Source organism: Parasteatoda tepidariorum, chromosome 5 (assembly GCF_043381705.1).
Source record: "Parasteatoda tepidariorum isolate YZ-2023 chromosome 5, CAS_Ptep_4.0, whole genome shotgun sequence".
NCBI lineage: Eukaryota > Metazoa > Arthropoda > Arachnida > Araneae > Theridiidae > Parasteatoda > Parasteatoda tepidariorum.
The window spans coordinates 45822426-45844299 of NC_092208.1; the positions used below are offsets into that span (position 1 = coordinate 45822426).

The following is a 21874-nucleotide window of genomic DNA, read 5'->3' on the forward strand; positions in this document are numbered from 1 at the left end:
CAATGTGCAACTGCAATGTCACAAGTTGATTGAAGTTAGAAAATTTTAGAAAAAACATAAACGTTTGATTTGCCATGTTGAAAATGAATTTAAAAAATTCAGACGATAGAAATTAAGAAGAAAGGTGAAACTAATTCTTTTAAAAGTATATATATGCTAAAACGATAAATGTTATCCAACGTTTCAACAAAAATGCATATTTTTATTTAAATATTGAGAATTGTCATATACGAAACTGCTTTGTATTAAGAAAGACAGGAATTATTTTCAGAAAATATCAAACGTCATTTTCCTTCTTCAAATAAATAAGAAATTTCAGTCATATTTGAGAATGATTTATTTTTGAAAGCGATTTTTTTTTATTTATTAACTAAGCAATTAAGTAACAGAATTCATCGTCCGCGCTCGCCGTTTTCTCTTTTCAATGCAATGCAATCAAATTTATTGCTTTTCTGTTAGATCGTTTATATAATATTAATATGTTTGAGGGCAAACGTTTGAATTTACAGTTGCGTATTTCAAGGTAATAAAGTTAAGTGTCAACTAAAATTTATGTATTTGGGAGCCCAGCTTTCTAAATTTTAATTAGAAATTTTCGTAACTGTGGTTTGCATAAATTTATATTTTAGATTTAAAATGTAGATGTTTTTGTGTTTTGGTAATAAGGATATATGTAGGTAAAATAAACATTAAGTGTTCATTGTTCAAGTTTAAATGCTAACGGTTTTGTTTTCACATTGTTCAAGAATGAAACATTTTTCTTGGCAATTTGGAAGCCCCCTACAAAATACCCCAGCTTATCGTCTGGGAGTTATTTAAGATTAAGATGGAACTTATTTTATACGTTCTAAATTACGTTTTACTAATCTGTATAGTAGATTATTTAAACACTTAGAACAATACTGAATAAGGCAGTAAGGTGCCTGATAGTGTATATGCACAGTGTGAAAAAAAATTAACGGAACACGCTAAATAACTTTTGATCTATTAATTGGATTTTCACTTACTAGGACGCAATCTTAATGGTTTAAAGGGGTAACCTCAAATATACTAATAAATTAAAGCAGGCGATATTTTAAAATACGAAATCAAACCAAGGACTTTCTCTGAATAAACGTAGTTTTTTTTCGACGGATTCGAGATTCTGACACCCAAAATATAGGGAGTAGCCGCAATCAGGGAAATATAATCTCAATATTTTAGTCAGGAGAGCTACCCAAAGTTCGGACCGCTTAATGATAATTTTACTTTTTGCCTATTTTACTCTATCTCGAGAACTTTTTAATGGAATTGATAAAATTTTGTACACAATTATAAAATTCTTTTGTCCAAGATATTGTGATAATTAATTGCAAAAAAATCATTTTTAGTAAATATTTATTATTTTATTTAATAGTCGAAAAAAATTTAATTTTAAGGTATACAATTATTACATGGCAAAATACAAATTTTGAGTAAAATCGGTCCAATATTTAATGAAAAATCGAATTTTTAAAAAAATATTGTTTATTATGAACTTCGCAATTCTAATTTTATCAAAGATAATTACTGTATTAAGTGCTTTTTCAAGAATTTTTTGTTCACCTTTTTTTTGTTTTTAATAATGATTATTTATCCATTGTTGTAGAAAAATTCCTCTCTCTTGCGATCAAAAAGAAATAAAATAACAATAGTAATGAAGAATAAATAGAATAAAAAGTAAGAGAAAGAGATAAAATGTTGTCCGATATTATTGATAGATATCATAACATTTATATGGAAATTTAAAAAAATATAAAATTAATAACTACCATAATAAATATCAAGGGTGTTAAAACCGTTGATCCATTGTACAATTTAAGGTTATCTTTAAATATTGTTGAATTATAATAAGTAAAATTACTTAGTAAAACTACTCATTTATTACTTCTTATTGTGTCAAACATTCTGTATTCATAAATTTAAATATTCTTTTTTCAAGTACAGTTGATTGAATTTCAAATTCCAAGTAATAGTTCATTTTGTTACAATTAACAAAATTTTCTTGCATAAAATTGCAATAATTATATATTTTTTAAACAAAATCTTTATTTATAGTTATAATTGCTTTTTGTTTTTTTAAATTGACTTTTAAGGGGGAGCATGGTGTAGGGCCCGACCTAGGGACGAAATAATACTCATCAAAGTAATTTTTAGGTTGGAAATAACAAATAATAATATTTTGAAATAATTTTCGAGTTCAATAATTTTCGAATCAATTATAGGAGTATATTTTTCTTTTCTTCTCTTTTTTTCAAAATTCTTGTCCTTTCCTTTTCCTTAATTCTTGTTCCAAAAACTATAAACGTGCTGGCAATGCCATTACGCATCAATCAATCATTCATTTCTCTATCTTCACTATCTCATTTCATTAATCACTCTCTGAGATTTATTTATAGCAGGTTTTGCAAGCATGACGTCAGGGCGGACGGTAACAAAAATGAACCACCGGAAGCTAATCAATAAAGTTATCAAGATGCATTGTTTACAAACTTAAGAGCAAAAACACGGAAGGTAGTTTGAATATTCCGTGTTTTAAAATGTTATACGTATTTCAATTCATTTTATATTCCTCCTTGAGACTGAGGAGTTAATATTTTATGACATTTGTAATTTATTCCTTCACTGATCGTTATTTATTATGCTAAATCGTTTCAAATTCAACATGAGATTACTCTGCATATTTCTTTTCGTAGTTCTGCTTCTTGCCGGTAAGTTATTTTATAATTTTAAATATTCGATAGACTTTTAAACAGTATCTACAATGGAAGCATTTTCTCTTTATTTTGTTAAAATATTTACAATTATTATTGTCTGCGTGAGATAAGAAAAAAATTTCAAAACAAGTAGAAATATATTTACCCAAATGAGTTAAATTAGAAATGCAACTAGTAATTAATGTTATAAATAAGTATTTCTAATTTTATTCATAAAAAATTAATGCTATAAAAAATTTTATTATTTGCGAAAGTTGCAAGAATCACTGAAATTATTAAAGTGTAAAGGAGGTGTGTCCTAAGTTTTTAAGAGAAAAAAAATTAATATGATTTATATTCGAAAAATGTAAACCAATTTCTTATGCTAATTAGTCAGTGTCATCACGCAAAGAAAAATTATAAAAATTAAACTTATAAATAATATAAACAATACAAATTAATAATGCATGAACAATTAATAATATATAAGCAATTAATTATGATACAAATTATTCTAAACTGAACTTGTATTTAGTATAATAAATAAATACCAATGATAATACTTATATTAAAAAAGGAGCTATAAAAAACCTTCACCTATAACCATAAGGGCACCTATTTCCTGTTACTGCAATAACAATAGTACCTGTTACTCAATTAATCAAGAAACATTGGCATCAAAGATAGCATGTTGATTTTCTATGAATCTCATAAACAGATAAATACCACTGATTACTATTTTATTTTAACTTTTTCAAAACTTATTGCTTTTCTTTACACTCATTCAATTTTTAAAATAAATATATGAATCAATTATTTTAAGTAACTTTTAATGTAGTTAAAATAAATCATTTTTCTATTAATTAATTATTTTTCTAATTTTTCAGTTGTACTTAGCTTCAAATATCTTGCTGATGCATTGGAAAATTCAAAATTAAATCCTAGGTAAGTTTATGCAAAGAATTTGTTATATATATATATATATTTATATATATATATATAAAATTATAATCTCAATCACTGCAAGTTAACCATTGAAATTACTATGAGCCTAAAATAAGAATTTATTTACAAAAGTAGATTTTATTATTCTGAGAAAAATTTTGCAGATTTTTTAAAATTTTTTTATGTGTCAAATATAGAAGTCTTAGAATTGGACTGTTCGGCAACATATGAACCCAGAACTTATTTTTTATGTTCATTATATTGATGAACTTTCATATTAGTATTCCCATTGGTTTTTTCAATAAAATCTTTTTTTTTTAGTTTTACAGTTTTTTTTAAATGAAAAAAGTTTTTTTGTTGCTATGCGGACAAATTTTAGAGGGAATAAAAATGGATACATATAGGGTGAATGAGGAAAGACCTGGTACCTGAAATCTGACTTATTTGTTCTGCTTTCTTATTCTTGCTGACTCTCAACTACACTCTACTAAGAAAGAAAAGGAAACTGCTAAAATGTCATGTTGTTGTTTAATTCTGTGTGTCTGTCTAGATAAGTTTTTTCACTGTGTCACATTTCTAATGTTCTTTTGTTTTTAAATCATGTTTATTTATTTGCTCATTACCGTTATAAAAAATATTTTTAGACGCAGTTTCTTATGCATTTACTTAGGATTCATATCCTGACAATCAATAAGGATTTAGTAGGAGCATAGTTTGTTTTGTTTCAATAATCTCTGTTCTTGAGAAAAGACTAGGCAGAACAAATTTCTGTTTGTCTAGGTGCTACCCTCACCTTATAAAATTAAACTAAACTCAGTGGCGCGACAGCCCATGGAGGGCCAGGGCCTACTGTGCCCATCTCAGTTTTCTTGGACTCTGGGGTGCAGGAGCAGACGTTCCCGTCAGGTGGTCAGCCGAACGCGAAACCCCCAGTGTTTAGTTCCCAAATATGCTTCGTACTCATTTATTGACCCTCTGAAGGGATGAAAGGCTGAGTCAACCTTGCCCGGCCTGAGGATGGAACCCAGGATCTGTGGCACGGGAGCTCGAAGCGCTACCACTCCTCCACCGGGCCTCCTCTCCTTATAAAACCAATTTAAAATATCAGGTGAAGAAGAAAAAAAAGAATCGCTATCAAGGAAAAGAAGTTGTTTAACAGTAGCTATAAAAAAAATCATAACTAAATGACTAAAAAGAAAAGTTCATGAATGACCATTATAAGATAGCAGATTATCAAAAAAACTAAACCCTTTATTGATATTTCTTCCTGTGAAAGCAGATAAGGGCATATCATATGCTGATTGTTTATATCGTAAAAATGCATCCTCCACCTCGAAAAGAAATAGTAAAAAAATTAAAAATGGTAAATCCAACATGATAAGTGTTTTTCGTTCACCCACTAAAGCTGCAGTGGAGTGGAAAACGAAGATAATGTGAATTGTGTGCATAATATTCTTAAATTGTCATATCAAATAAAAATGTCTGTTAATATTTCACTGAAATTCTAGTTCTATTTCGAAACTTCCAATAGAGTTTACATAAATGCTCCAAGTCTTACCCCACTACCATTGCAAGATTAGGTGATTTTACTTTTTCTAGGGGAAAAAAATCATTTATAAAGAATAGTACATTTTTAACTTTTTAGGAATGATAATAAACAATAAATATCTTGTTTGTATCTCACAGTTACTAGGTTGACCTATTTAGCACCAACAGGCTTTCGATTCTAAGTTACACAATCTTACCCTACTTTCCCCTCTATATGATATTTGTGTTTAGTGATTGCTGTATTTTTTAGCATTAAATTGTATTACAAATTTAAATTAAATGAGAAAACCCTTAATTTTAAGCAAAATGTAGTTAGAAAATATAAGTTTCTATTGTACTTTTACATGTTTGTTATTTGCAAAAAAAATTTACATGAAGATTTAAATTTTGTAGTGTTTTCCTACTAAAAAATTCCTACCACAACACTGTGTGGAAACTAGCCTCAAATATAGCTATATTAAATCAAATATAACTATATCAAAACCACAATAGGTTAAAAAATGTTCAATCTTTTTAAATTAAAAAGAGAGAGAAGGTACAAGAAATATTTATGAAAGCAATTAAAGTTTACTAGGTGTATTATTGATTATAAAGTACAATCTCATTCGACAAAGGATCTATAAAAGTTGAATATTTGAAGTAATTCAAAAAATAAATAAATAAATAAAATTCTGAAACTACATTAAGACAATTATCCTTTTATTTTATAATCTAACATGGTCCTAAGTATGATTTACAATTTCAGTGCACAGACCTTATATTTAACTAAGAAATATAATAATGTTTTAAAAAAATCCTTTATTATTTTTTCCTCAAAAATATTCAGATTTTTCAATTTTAAGTCTTATAACTATTAACAGGTTATGTTTAATTAAAATAATGAGTACCAACTGTGATTTTTTTTTGATGTAGTGGTAACCAGTATTTATAGATCTCTGTCTTTCTGTAATGAGTTCCCAGAAAAAAACTATAATATAATTAATTAAAACCTATAAATATTATTGATGTTTAAAACATAAACTGTAATGGAAGATTATTCTGAATATTTTAATGTATTTTTGATTCTACAAAACCACTTTATGGTGTTGTAAAAAATGAAGGTTATAAGATTGTTGTTTATATTTTTCTTCTTTTTCTTTAGAGATGATTTTCACTTTGAAATGCTGAATCAGAAAGTAGAAAATCTAGCAGCACAAGTCAACAGACTTCAAATGATTACTTCTAAATCTTACCCAAAAGTAAAATCATTAGGATTCAATGAAAGAAAAAGAATATTAGTAAGATTTTCTTATTTTAAATTTTTACTTTTAACTGATCTGGTTATGTAGGTTAGTATGGTTTAAATCACTTAATTTGTTTTTAAAAAAAATCAAATTTAATCACTTAATTTTTTAAAAAAAATAAATAATGATTTAAATTACTTGAGTTTTAAAAAAAATCATTTTTTAAAATCAAAAGTATTGTTATAATATTTTAAATAATAGTATTACAATAGTGGTATGTAATAAAATTTTCCGTTTTAATATCTTTTAATAAATATTGCAATTATACTCATTTTGTTTAATTTTTTTCAATGTGAGTGCTTTTAAAACATATTTAATCTGTAACTAATGCATTTAAATAATGAAGAAAAACTAATTCTGAGAGTAATGTAGAATAATTTTTTTTTAATGTTTTCGAATCTAAATTAGTTTATTCTTCATTTGATTTTTTTTAATGAATTAGCTTCTTAGCTTTAAAGTCATGATGGTATTTTATAATGGGGGAGCTTGAATTACATTATTATTTTATTTCTTCAGTGATTAGTTTGTATTAATTAGTTAAGAATAGTAACCATTTTTAGTGAGAAGTATTAAACATTTTTGTATTATTGTTGATGCACTTAATCAGAGCCTAAATTGATAAACATTAAAAAAAAATCAATTTAAAAAAAATATATATTTTTTTAAGAACTGTTGCTTAAAAATTAGACAAATATATTTAGCTATCAAACACATAACAAAAATAATACAGAAATGTTAAACAAACTTGGTAAAAAAGATAATTTCTTTCTTTTTTTAAAAATTATCATTTTTCCCAAGCCAGTTTAACATTTCTGTATTTTTATTACGTATTTGGTGGCTAAATATAAAGCTAATTCTGAAAATAAATTATTTTTAAACAATGTGTCTTTAAATGATTTAGATTACTGGTGGAGCTGGTTTTGTTGGTAGTCATCTTGTTGACCGTTTGATGTCTGCAGGCCATGAAGTTACTGTTGTAGATAATTTTTATACTGGTTCGAAGAGAAATATTGAGCACTGGATCGGACATGAAAATTTTGAATTAATTAGACATGACATTGTTAACAGTTTATATGTTGAAGGTAATCAAACAAACAATTATTTTGAAAGTTTTTTTAAAAGTTTTTTTACTTTTTGAAAGTTTTTTTTACTTTTTTTTAAAAATTATGCTTTCATTAGAATTTTTTTACTATGTTAATGAAATATGCTTTAATTTACTATGCTAATTTTTCTATACTAAGTTATATATTATTGAATCGTAATTTTTTCCCCCCTCTAAGTGGATCAGATTTATCACCTTGCTTCCCCTGCCTCCCCACCTCACTACATGCTGAATCCTGTGAAGACAATTAAAACAAACACAATTGGTACTAATAATTTATTAGGTAAGTTATTATTTCAAAAGTGTTCAAGTGTTATATACATTCTATTTAAAAAGTGAGTGCAATTTTTCTAGTTTAAATTGAACTGTTGTATTTACTTCATTTATCAAATATCTAAAGATTGATACTGAAGTAAGACTTCTTAAAACCAAAACTATTATCTTTTCAAATTCTCTAAGCTTTCAACAACTTGCATTAATAGATACATTCACTATTCAGTTTATCCTTAAAAATCACTTAAATTTCTATTTGTTACATACTTCATAACATATTTATCTGTTTATTACATATATAGATAAATATCTTATTCCCCAACAATCAACTATTTGTTTGTCTTTTAACAGTTCCTTAAATTGTTTTCGAAGTTTAACTAAAAGAGTTAGGACTGTCTATTTAGAATTTTAATTTTATTTATTTACTTATTATTTAGTCTTTAACTAACTATATCAACAGCAATTGATTCAATTCATAGTCAAAATCACTTCTTTCTACAAAAAATTATTGTATATTCTATACTACATTACTTTATTACATCTGCCATACATATGCTTGCCTTTTAACAAAATTGCAATTTCTTAAATCACTTTTAAGGTTTAGCTAGAAGAGTTGGAGCTAGAATATTAGTTGCCTCCACTTCTGAAGTGTATGGTGATCCAGAGATCCATCCCCAAACAGAAGATTATTGGGGGAATGTAAATCCAATTGGTCCTCGTTCATGCTATGATGAAGGAAAAAGAGTTGCCGAGGCTTTGAGTTATGCATATGCCAAACAAGTAATTTTATAAATATTTAAGGTTGATAGATTTTTACATTTTTAAACTGAAGTTTTAAAGGAGAAGAAAGCCTTTAACTTCATAGTTTAAAAGAAATATCGACAAAATTGTTACAAAAAATTTCAAGGCACTTTTTACAAAATATTATTTTAATATTTTGTAATTTAAGTGTGAACAATTTTTCTCAAAGAAACATAAAATATGCAAACAATTCAGTTTTTAGACATTTTATTTAAGCTAATATTATTTTTTAAATATTGTCATTGATGCTTAAGTTGAATTACAAAAAAAAGTTGACATTTTATTTAAATAGGCTTTGTAAAAATCAATATTTTCATTTAGGTTTATTAAAATTAACGTTTTTTACTAAAATTAACATTCGTTATCATTTATTAAATTAACAAGATGCCCATTTTCAAAATGAAATTATAATTAACAAAAATGAAAAATTTTGCTTAAACTCTAATTAGAATTATACTATGGTTAACAGCTATAATTTTTTCCTTTGTTTTCTTTTCCTTAGAAGTTTAAGCCATAAAAATCAAACATTAAAAAATACATTTACCAAATTGTTTGTTAAATCAAACAAATATTTATTTATATGCATAATATTTTAATTTCTAATAGTAAATACTTTTTTATTTACTTCAATAAGCTAATTTGAAATATCATGCAACTAAGATTTAAAATTACAATTTACTTTTTTCTTAAAGGAAAATGTTGAAGTCAGAGTAGCTCGAATCTTCAATACTTATGGACCAAGAATGCACATCAAAGATGGGAGAGTAGTTTCAAATTTTATTCAACAAGGTCTGCAAAATCATTCAATAACTGTGAGTAAATTTAATGCAATTGAAGAACTGAATCTGTGAGGGTTCTAAGTCTCATTTTAGTGTAATAGAATAAATACAAGTGTAAAGTATATACCATACATTGAAAATGTAATATTAAAATTGTGGCATGTCTTTACTTCTAGCCGGCAAGCTTCTAATTGATTAAATAAATTTCTAATTCTGATTTATATTGTTTGTATCATAGAGTTTGCACTCTTGACATTTTAACTTGCTACCAAATTCTAACATAAATTAAAAAAATGTATACAGTCTGAGAAATTTTGTCGGTTATGCTTAACTTTAAAATCATGTTAATGTTCAAAAAATTTCTCAAAGGTTTTCTGGTTTCTAATGGTGAAACTTCATGAAACTGCATTAACTTTGTGTATACATAATTTTGCATCACATTAACTAAGTATTCATTCTTGCTTACAAGTGTATAACAATATTCTATAGAAAAAGCATTATTTTAGTTGGAAATAAATCTTTTCTATAAAATTTCCGCCATGTATGTTGTCAACAAAAATGCTGGGGAAAAAACATGTAACTCAACAGACTTCAATACATTAGGTTAAATCAGTTTAAAACATATTATTCTCATACATATCCTTAGCATCTTAAAATTAAACTTGGATCTGTTACTACCTTTTAAATAATTATTTAAAATTGTACCAAAACAATTTTGAAGTTAGTAATAAATTTTATACAGTTTTTAAATTATTTTATATTGAAATTTACTACATTGGGTGCTAATAAATTTTGTCAGTGTATTGCCCTATAAAAATTATGATAATGTTAACTGTTCACCATGTTAAATGATGAAGGGAATTGAATTGATCATAAGCTCAAGTTTTTTAATATGCAATTATAACAGCAGTTATAATCTTATATTAGTTTTAGTTAAGCAGTTTTTATATACAATTATCAATTGCTAATTGTATATTTTAAACTGCTTTTCTGTTTGATCACATTTTATTAGAATTGTTTTTTTTTTTTTTTTTTTTTTTTTTTTTNTTTATGTGTGATAAGAAAGTGATTCTAAGTGTGAAGAAAAGAAATAGGCCTTGATAATTATATTAATTTTGGTTTCTTTTATTGCAAATATAGCTTTTTGTAAAGTTTATGATAATTTGATTCCCTAGCTTGTAGTATGATACATTTAAAATATTTCTCATTTAAATTATCTATTAATTATTTCATTTTTAAAAATTATATTTCAAGTCAAATAGAAATGACCTTATTATTTATTGTTGAATCTTTTTCTTTTATTTCTAGATTTATGGATCAGGCAAACAAACACGTTCATTTCAATATATTAGTGATTTAATAGATGGTTTAGTTTTGCTAATGAATAGCAATTATTCCAGTCCTATAAATATTGGAAATCCTGAAGAATATACTATTGAGCAACTAGCCACTGTTATAAAAGACATTGTCGGTAAGTTAATTTAAAAAAGTTGATATTTTAAAACATAACTTGTAAAGTTGTGTAAAACATAATTAATCTGTTGGTACTGCACTTTTTCTCTGGTAATTATTTTTTTTTAACCCTTACCTCAAATTTTAAAGTTGCTACTTCTTTTTAGTTGAACAAGAAAGAATATAAATTGTATCAACAAATATTAATATAATACTTTATCCTTGATACTATTATTAGAACTTCTATGAAAGACCACTTTAATATTGTACCTATTCTGATGACGAGTTTTTAAGGATACTAACCTTTTGCCTTGTCAATTTTATTTTTAAAAGTCCTCTAGGAGATAACAGAAAAGCTCTATAAACAAACCATAAATAGCATCTTATCCAAAAAATTTCATTCATTTTATCTATTATTAAAGGGGAAAAAAATCTTCTGCAAGAAAGGTTAACATGTAAGCAATTGAAAAATTTTCTGTGACTTATACCATTTAAATTTGTTTTAAAAGCTTATAAGCCTGGCTTTTTTAAAGACATAGTTATAGTAATTATTACTTTAAATATTAAATAATAGTTTTAAAACAAAAAAAAATAGTTATTTTTCTCGTCATTAGTGCTATTTTAATAAATTATTCTAATTATTAACTTTATACTTTCACTTTCTATTGTATAAATAATATTTTTTTAATAGTCTGAATGGTTTTAAACTTTTAGAGATATAACTCTTAAAATGAACTTTTTATTTGATCTAGGATGATGAAAAATTATAAATATGAACTTCTGATTATCCAAAAATTAAAATTTATGAAATAGGTCAAGTTCTATTAAATCATTATCAGTATTTTTTTATATTTTTGAATTTGCCTTTGAAATTTGATGAAAAAACTTCTTAGTTATCAGTTATTAGATTGAGTACAGGATATGAAACAGTAAATACAGTACAGAACCCGTTATCCGGAAATCAGAAAACCGGAAAACCAAAAAACCGGAACAAAATTCGATAAATTTTCCCGCCATTTAAAAAAAAATAAATAAATAATTGTCATATGATTTTAGGATTTTTCTTTCTTTTTTGAAAGATGTTTACCTTACCATCATTTTGGAAACAATCATTAGTGCATTACTTCATCGTTTTTTCTTCTTTTTAAGATTATTTCCAAAAAAAAATTTTTTTTAGTTGGGTTTAACAATAAAAAAAACGGCTTTTTGTAGCGATTCAGAAAACCGGAAAAATCAGTTATCCGGAATAGCGATGGTCCCGATCGTTCCGGATAATCGGTTCCCTACTGTATATAGTTTACTTTTTCAGGTACTTTACTGTGAAATATCTAAAATTTTATTACTTTTTATTTTTCTTAAAGCAATGCTTTTGATGTCCATTTTCAGACAACCATTTTTTCAAGAAACTGTAAAAAGCTGGAATTTTTAGAGAACTTAAAAAAAAAATACTTAGAGAACTTACTGGAAAATCTGAAACTCTCTGAGAAATTTGCAATCATTTCAGGAAATTCTTAGAATATTAACAGTATAATGATTATATACTACTTATCTCTATGTATTTCAATCCATTATTAGGCATTAAATCTGTTTTATACAACCTAACGTAATTTTATCCAGTGGTTCTCATTTATTTTTCTTATCATTAGTGCTATTTTAATAAATTATTCTAATTATTAACATTGTAATTTCACTTTCTACTGGCAGTTTTCTTTTAATTGTATTAATTTTTTTTTTAAAATTCATTTTATAAACATTTTTAACGATTAATTATTATCTAGAGCTTATATAATAACTAGTTTATTAAATATAAATGTTTGTTTAATATGAAACTTTTAAACTTGAAATGATGAACTATTTTTGATTGAAAAAATTAACAATTTTAATTTTTGCATTGATATGCAAATTTTTAGATTGCTGTTTAAAAAAAAAAAAAGACTAATTTAAATCGTTTTCAAATTTTACTTTAAGAATATCAAAGAATCTAGGTTTGTTTGGATAGAGACCAACTTGAATTAAGTACCTTTCAACCCTAAATAAAGGATAATTCTTTTATTACAGGTGGATCTAGCCCCATAGTCAAACAGACAGGAATCCAAGATGATCCTCGAAGAAGAAAGCCAGATATAAAGAGGGCTAAACTCTATCTTGGTTGGAGTCCTAAAGTAAGTTTTTATGTTGCCAAAATCATATTTTAAGTACAGTCAATATATTACAAAGCAGAGGACATTTAAATAAAATTATGGTGTGTATTGAAAAAAATAGATATATGACATAAAGGATTTGTGCATTTTTCACTCTCTTGATATTAGTAGTTACCATGCAAGCAATAATAAAGGAATGATAACCAAGTAGCTGTCAAATTCATTTATTCTATTTCTGTAACTGGCATTCCTTTTAATTAATATTTATGTGAAATGATATGCCCCATAAAGACATCAAACAGAAATTTCATACAAGTATAATTTTGTGCTATATATGAAGGAAAATAAACATTCTGATTGTACAAAAATGGAAAAAGTTTCAGTTCTATGAATAACTTTTGTCAGTGTCAAAAATAAAATGATGGAAGAAAAAAACGAGAACATCTTGAAACAAAAAACAAATTGGTTTAACCAATAAGGGAAAAGGGACAAGTTTGAACAACATAATCAGATATTCCTGAATTATCAATTAATTTCTTTCCTTTATTTAATTCCCTTGTTTTAGCTCATTCCTTTCTTCTTATTTGTTACACCATTCTTTTTCTTGTTGCAACTTGTTTGTTTTGTGTTTTACTTTTATCATTCTGTGTTTTGACACAGAAGATTTTTTATTTACAGAATCAAAACTATAGTATGTCCATTATTTGAGCTTTATTCATGTTTAGTTTTATTCTGAAGCTGCATAGTCTTATGTTTTTTCTGTGGAAGTTTTAAGTGGTAATAAAATCTATAGACATTTTGAAAGAATATTTGAAGAGTACTCTTTACGTGTCAAGAGTTCCAAGAATTGCATTGAACTTTTTTGCGAAGAATGCATGGCCCTTGGAAATGAATTAAACAAAACAAAAAAACTTGACATAGACCAGCATTGCGAAAGTGGGTGACCCTATCAAAAGACCGCTGTGCAAACGTAGACAATATTTTTGCCACATAAAAGCTTATGATATAATGATTTGGTACACACCCTCGTCACTAAAACCTTTTTACAATCTGCTTGCAATGCGTTCTCTATTGAGAGACAATCTTCATTTCTAATTCAGTAGGGGCTAGTCATAATATAATTTACATACGCATAATTTAAATTCTATTATAATGTCTGTCAGCAATGCCTCCCATAGAATGAGACACTAAGAAAAGACGTTGAAATACCTACTCTACAAGCCCGATAGTTAAAACATATATATTGATCTGCAACAGCATGGATGAATTCTAAGATTTTTCCGTAGAGCCCTTGATGAGTTTTATTGTATTTACTGATTTTTGTTTGCAAGGTAAAAATAAATCTACGGCACCCACCGCCGTGCCGCAATAATTCTGCTACCGAGCTCAGCAGTCTAAATATATTATTGTGTGACTTACCCATTTTCACTAAGCTCCTAACTATTATTATTTATTACAAACTATTTATATTATTTACAAGAACTAAAACTATTGTTTCAAACAGCAGCCAAAAAGATTTATGAATCTGTTGGCATTGTGCAATTAAATCATTATAGGAAATATGCCTAAGCAAGTATCCCTTCAACGCTTTTTAATCTCATTAAATTGGCGTAATAAAATAGCCTTTGCCATATTTTTTATTAACTGTATCTTACAGTTTTTAAAGTCTTTTTATTTATACAAGAACTACCTAATTATACTTTCATATTTCCTATTATCATATAATGGAAATATATTACATACAAAAACCATCAGTGCCCCATTCTTTAATGAAGTTTGCAATATTTGGTACAAATTCCTACTTATATGAAGTTACTAATTTTTAGAATTTAATGTAAATATTCTTTAAATGATTTTCTAAACATTATTTTTTATGAAAAACATCCTTCACTACAAATTATGTAGTTGAACAGAAATAGATATGAGCTTTGTCTTGAAAAAATAAAAATCAGTAAGCTTTAACCTTAATTATAAAATGGAAATCAGTCTTTATTTTCTATTGTGAATCTTAATTTACTGATTTCTTTTTTTACCCTTTTGTAAAAAACATAAGTCACATACATACATTCCTTTACAACTTCTAATTAAAAAATAATTATGCACAATGTTTAAAGAAGTATTAAAATGAAATTTCATTGGAAAAATGCATTCCTAGAGATTTAGTAAACTATGCAAATTGAAATATATCTAAAATTGAATAAAATAGATCTATGGCAACTTATAATTTCAAAGTGAAATTTTTTTTAATTTTCAGGTTCCACTGAATGTTGGTTTAAGAAAAACTGTTGAGTATTTTGAAAGAGAATTAGTAAAAGAAAATGCCAAAGATATAGGATTTTAAAAATTACTCATATTTCATTGCATTGTTATTACCATTATCATCTCATCTAAATAATCTATTGATGTTACAAATGTATTATAGAAGATTTATCATTGCTTAGATCATTTTGTTGAAAATGATGTTCTTTGATGTTTCTAAACATACACGAAGTTGTGACACCTTGTATTCTTATATATTTTCAAGATTGAAGCATATTTTGAAGCTTCTAAGAGCTTATGTCAATGTCATGTAAATAAATAAGTCCTGAATTTTGCCACCATTAAAATTTGTTTGGATATAAATTCTTTACTTTTAAATGTTATTATCAAGCACATAATTGCTATACAATTTTTAAGATTTTAATTACTAAGTAAATTAAAATATATCACACTAATGATATGGCAATGTCAGTGCAAGAATGTTACAACTCAAAACACTGACTTTTTAAACAAATAGAGTAAATCAAAATGAATGTCAATAATACTAAGATTTACATTTCAAAATGAGAATTAATGCATAAATTCAAAAAATATACACATTACCACGATATTTTGAATGTAATCATCTGTTTAATATGCACTTTGTATTTCAATTCCTACTATAAGTTCACACTCGCCCTATATATATTTATATATCTTGCTCAATTTTCAATCATTAATAAAATACTTTTTATTCATTCTCTCAAGTTCAAATACATTTTTTTAACCTGTAGTGGATGGCACTTGATGTAAATACAGTTTTTTCAAATATTAATTCATTAATTAAATTTAATTAATTAATTTTTCAATTTCTACTATTAGTTCACACTTGTTATAATTTTTATTTCATTTTTAATATGACAAATTAAATTAAATTTTTCTTTGTTGACCTAAGTAGGAATTGACTTTAAAAAAATTTTTATATAACTTGTTTTTACCCAGTCAGTAATGCAATTATTGTCAAATCTTGTGTTATATGTTTCTATAACAAGAACTTCAATAACAGCAGCATAAGCCCTTCAAGTTAGTCATGGTCACTTACCTTCTAAAACAGGTGCCTTAATGTAATTCAAAATTATATGGGAGTTACATCTGGGGATCATAGTGGCCAAAGTGATAGTTATCTGCAACCAACCGACTATAGTATAAACAAGTTAATAAGGGGTTTTAATTGTCCCAGACTATTACAGCAATTGTGTTTATGACACCATTTAACTTGAGCACATTAAATTTTGCAGTGTGTTTTCAATTAATTAAATCTTGAAAATTCTAATAGTGATTACATTTTGTAAAAGGTTTGAAATCTCAGTTTTCATTTTGACTTATTGTGTCATATTTATGTGAAGAACTGTCAAATTCTCATTTTCAGAGTTAGCTCATATAAGAGATTAGAAAGCTAACTTTTGATATTGATAACAATTTTGTCTTTATTTTACACACTATTTTATTTTAGTATGAGGTTTCACTCATACATATGAACTAGTTCAGCTTCTTTAATGAATCGAGCTACTTGCAAGCACCTTGGCTTACCTGCATCACACTGACCAGTTTATAAGCCAACAAAAGAATTCACTTTGTGATTTTTTTCCCTTCATTTACTGACCTTAAAAAGAGTACTGAATCTTGGAAGTATTTCAGTGATTTAATATATATGCATATTGTAGAAAAAAATAAAAGTAAAGGTTCACTGTTTTACATCACATCAGCTTTATTTAAATAAACCTTATCTTTACAATCAGCTGCCCAATGCCTAAAACTGAGTAAAATGGCTTAGGTTATTTCAACCCAGTAGAAATGGAAAGCATCTCTTTTAAGAGAGGTAATTGATAAGAACTATAATTCTTGACTACATCTAGGCAAAGTTAGTGCAATAAAAAATTTTGGTTATCTTCCAGTTGAATAATTTTTGAAGGGACAATAAATTTGGAATAAAACTGATTGCAAGGAAATCATACGGTTTCAGAGCAGGTAGTAATGCTACCTAGTAATAAAAATTTTAAAAATATTAATTTTAATTATTTCTTTAGTATTTAGTTTGTAGTATAATAATATTAAATAGAAAACGGATGCAATTAATTTTAATAGTTATTGAAATCTTATTAAGAAGAACATATATGGACACACTACCTAATGATTGTGAAAAATACACTAAAAATATGTAGCATTTTGCATGTCAATGATTTAAAATAAAACGGAATTTTAAGGTGAAATTAATATCAAAATAATAAATTAAGACATAGTTAACTGTACTATTTATTTCACAAAAGCAGTTAAACTTTTGACTGTACAAAATAGGTTGGTAGTGAGTGGAATATGAAACATGTGCAGACTTATTTTCATTTCCAAAATGTTTGAGGAGTAATTAATTCTTCATCACACTGACAAGGAAAAAATTGGAAATTTTGACTAATCAATTCCTGAATTTTATGTACAGTTATTTTTCACAAAAAGGTAACTATTTAATAACAATAAAATAACAACCATTTATGAAGAGCTAGTTAAAAAATGACATCACAAGATCAAACATTTCATTTTTCCCGCTTAAACATTGTAGATTTGACAAACATTACTTTGAGTTCACAGGCAAAAACACTTAATTGAGCGACTGATAACTCTTCAAGCACATAAAAAATACAAATGCATATCACAAAGCTTGTCTAATTTCTTTTTAAATCTATCACAAAACTATTAATAAACAATTATTGGTTCATGTGCAAAAAAGACACCACAATGCTACATTAGTTAAATCTGTGATTTGTCATGGATATTTGCCATCTGCACCAATTCTTACTTTAAAATCAAATTCTTCAAGCTTTAAAAAAAATCAGATTAAAAGATATTAAACGAATTATAGTTCAAAAATTTGAATCCATGTTTTTCTGAAACAAAGTTAATATTTTTAAAATTCAGTTTTTTTATCATTACGAAAAAATCAAGAATAAACAGTTAAATATTAAGTATAAAATTATTAGTTTAACACATATTTTACTTACAACAAGGTTTAATAATAAATTCTTTAAATTATTGCAAAAAATAAATTTTAAAACTAAAATCGAAAAAACATGGATGAAAAATAATGAAATTGTTATTATTACTTTTTATAAAGTTGAAATATTCTAATCCATTTAGATTAAAATGTAAGTCAAATTTTCAACCTTTTTCACAAACAACAAGAAATATGTACAGTTAAGCACTACGACCATATTAATTCGATTTACTTATATTACACACAAAACATCAATAAAATAACACTTTCAAATTGAATATGATAAATAAAATACATCAAAAAATGAAATGTTTCAATCGATAAAAAAGTTAATATATAAATGGGTAATATTAGTTTTAATGTCAGTGATGAAAAAGATAAAGGTGTAGATGTAGCAAAAGTGTCACTGAGGTTCAACAATTCAATATTACATTTAAATCAGTTATACTATATAACAAATCATATATAACAACTCGCACATTATGAATTTAAAACATGTTACTTTTTGTATTTATAATCAAACAATCGAGCATTTTAAGATAAATACTTTAAAATTTTTATCAAAATAAAAATTAAACGTTTGCAATCTTTAAAGATGTCAAAATTTTTAATTTTTGACTTAACATTTCAAAGTAGAAAATTTCAGTAGTCGATTAGACAAATATTTAGTTACAAATAACTAAATATTTGTCTAATCTAGGTCAGATGAAAACAAAAATCAAACCAGCGATTAAGTTGAGTATTTAAAATATTGATAACAGCATGCTGTGATGCAGCTTATACAAATTATATAACAAAATTAATTTAAGATTGAAAGGGGACAATTTTTTGCTACACCTGGTAACATTTAAAAGATTAAATCTTTTTAAAATCACTTCTAGGTGAAAAGATTTAGTCACCAAAGATATATACCACAAATAGGACAATAAAACATAATTTGATGAAATTTTCATAGTAAGTTTATAAATTTTAAGACTAGATAACACACTTTCAAACACATATATTTAAAATTGTTACGCACAAAGGAAAAATAAAATGTGATAAAATTATTTTAATAAGTAGTAGCTAACATACTTGCGATTTTCCATCTTTCTCTGAGATAAAAAAAAAATCTCATTAGAATAAAAAAAAACATCATAAAAATATTTTAAAATAATGTTGTTAATATATATTTATCTTAAAAATAATAGTGCAAAAATAAAACAGGTAGATCTAAATAATGGTATAATCTATTTCATAATTAGTAAAATAAAATAACTTAATATATTTTTCATAATTTTCATAGACATAAATTTTGATGTACCATTTATTTAATAAAATCAGTTAATAAGTATTAATTAAATTATAAGTATTTTTAACTTTTCAAGAATTTTTAAGAGTTACGATATTTACAAATAATATTTTAAAAATTTAATTTTTATTATTTTATAATGATTCAAATGTTTAAAAAATAATGTTGAGGCATTCCCATTATTTTCTAGTAACAGTTTAATATTCTTATCATTCTGATAACAAAAGGAAAATGTGAATGCTAAAGCCATAATGTTTTGTTTGTTGTATTTTACAAATGTAGAACCAATAAATGTAACAAAAAAAAACAATTCTTTAAGACTTATAAGTTTATAATGTTATATTTTTTGTAAAAAAATTGTTATTCAAAATACCTTAAGCAGGTAAATTGTCCCTTATTGAAATACAATGTGGAAAGAAGCATGAAAAATTTAAAATCTTAATAAGTCAATTTAACACTTATATTTAACAGAATCAAAGCTTTTCAAAACTTATATCAAATTATATGGTCAATAGAAAATTAATAAAGCAAATAACTTTGTGCATACTAAATTACTAATTAATGCTAATAAAGGGTTAAATTTAATCTAAGTATTTTAATTGTTAAGTTACACCAGAATTCAAATTATCTTAAAAGAAAATAAATATGACATTATATTATCATACAACCATTTAAATAATCATTCTCACTAATGACCAATCTTAAGTATTGCAGCAGTTATTTTAATGGCACCATGAGAAACCCTGGAGTCTATTTTATCTAACCAATCTAATTAAAAAATTATTTACAATATAATTATATTGCATCACTGGGTTCAGGAAGATCAGCATCTTTGCTTTTTTCTTTATCTGGTTCTCTTGGAATATTCTCATTTTGCTCAGGGGAAGAACTGTTTTTAGGATCAGCTACGCTATCCAAGTTTTGATCCTAAAAAAAGGTTTGATTTTTATATTGGAACTAATATAGTAATAAAATATTATTAAAATATATATATATATTAACAAAAATATTCAAATACAAATGCTGACCTTACAACAAATGATCTGTGTGTGAATCATGCATGTCTACTTACAGCATGTGTAAAAACATTTTTTAGAAAAATAATTATCTTTGTTTTAATATTAAAAGTGGAATTACATACTGTATGAGGGGGAAAAAACTAGTTTTTCCACCCTGGATCTTTCTAGCATACTTTTACAAATGAGCAAGCAAGTTTAGATCTAGCATAAAAACTAAAGCAAGTTGAGGTCTAGCATAAAGTACAAATACCGTCATAAATCAATAATGTTGTTGAAAAATTAGCTTGTAAACAGCATGAGATGCCACAATGGGCATTATTCTTATTATTCTAGTTTTTAAAATTTCTTTAATATCTTAAAATTATTACTATCTTTAACTCAAACTCATTATTAATCGAATCATATTTTTCAGTTAAGTTTCTTTTTATAAAAAGCGAACAATAAAATATTTTATATTCGCTTTTCATAAAAATTAAATAATTGATTTAATTTAAGTATAATTCGATTAATAATGATTAAAAAAGATGAGCTTAAGAAATGAAAGTAATTTTAAAAACTAGGAAATATGTAATGCCCATTGTGGCATCACACAACAATAATGGTGAGGCAATCAATTCATTCTTAAAATAAACATTTTTATCAAAGCGGAAAGGTTCCCAAACTTTTCCATGTTGTCACGTTGTACAAAACTTAAAATTGTCTTGCAGCAAACTCAGTCGCGTAATATTTCTTTCGAATATTTATTATATACCTTAAATGTATCTAAGACTGTGAAACAGCAATTATGGAAGAAATTAGTACAAACATAACATAGTTAATACAACTTCTACTAAAGAAAAATCATTCAAGAATTTGAGTTGTAATTAATATGAAGATATATTATTATATTAAATATATCTTGAGGAGTGAAAATGATTTTGGATGAGCAGCCTTAAAACTTCTTCGAACAGCAACAGATTACTGTGAAAGGATTAATATTAGAGCTAAAATCATGAAAACCTAGCAATACCTCAGGGTAACACTGCATACATTTTAAGAACACCTCTCATAAAATATCATGAAAATGTCTTTTGCTACCAAAGTATCAAAACGGTATTTCTATCAATGGGATTTATTAAAATAAATCAAATATTCGTAACATTATAAAAAATATTCATAACATTATTTTGAGAGTAATTCAAAGTTACTAGAAGTAATTAATTAGTAAAATAAAGATTTTGGACTATTCATGTCACCTTTTCC

At 25.6% G+C, this 21874-nt stretch overlaps 2 protein-coding genes across 4 annotated transcripts in view; one reads left to right on the forward strand and one right to left on the reverse strand.

The window, feature by feature from the left end:
* The first annotated feature begins 2433 nt into the window (after positions 1-2433).
* On the forward strand, positions 2434-15660 carry LOC107450248 (UDP-glucuronic acid decarboxylase 1). The gene is made up of 10 exons (XM_016066008.3): positions 2434-2729; positions 3602-3659; positions 6349-6484; positions 7392-7572; positions 7771-7875; positions 8464-8645; positions 9359-9478; positions 10754-10916; positions 12956-13059; positions 15293-15660. Exons 1-10 carry the CDS (start codon positions 2660-2662, stop codon positions 15377-15379), a joined length of 1206 nt encoding a protein of 401 aa, XP_015921494.1. The 5' UTR covers positions 2434-2659; the 3' UTR covers positions 15380-15660.
* A 4654-nt stretch (positions 15661-20314) lies between these two features.
* Positions 20315-21874, reverse strand: part of LOC107450243 (DCC-interacting protein 13-alpha) — a 36752-nt gene continuing 35192 nt past the window's right edge. For all 3 annotated transcript variants that reach the window (XM_043049900.2, XM_043049898.2, XM_043049899.2), the window contains one exon: positions 20315-20540. In XM_043049900.2, the coding sequence (XP_042905834.1) occupies positions 20409-20540 (132 nt within the window). In that variant the 3' untranslated portion in view covers positions 20315-20408. The remainder of the gene's footprint in view (positions 20541-21874) is intronic.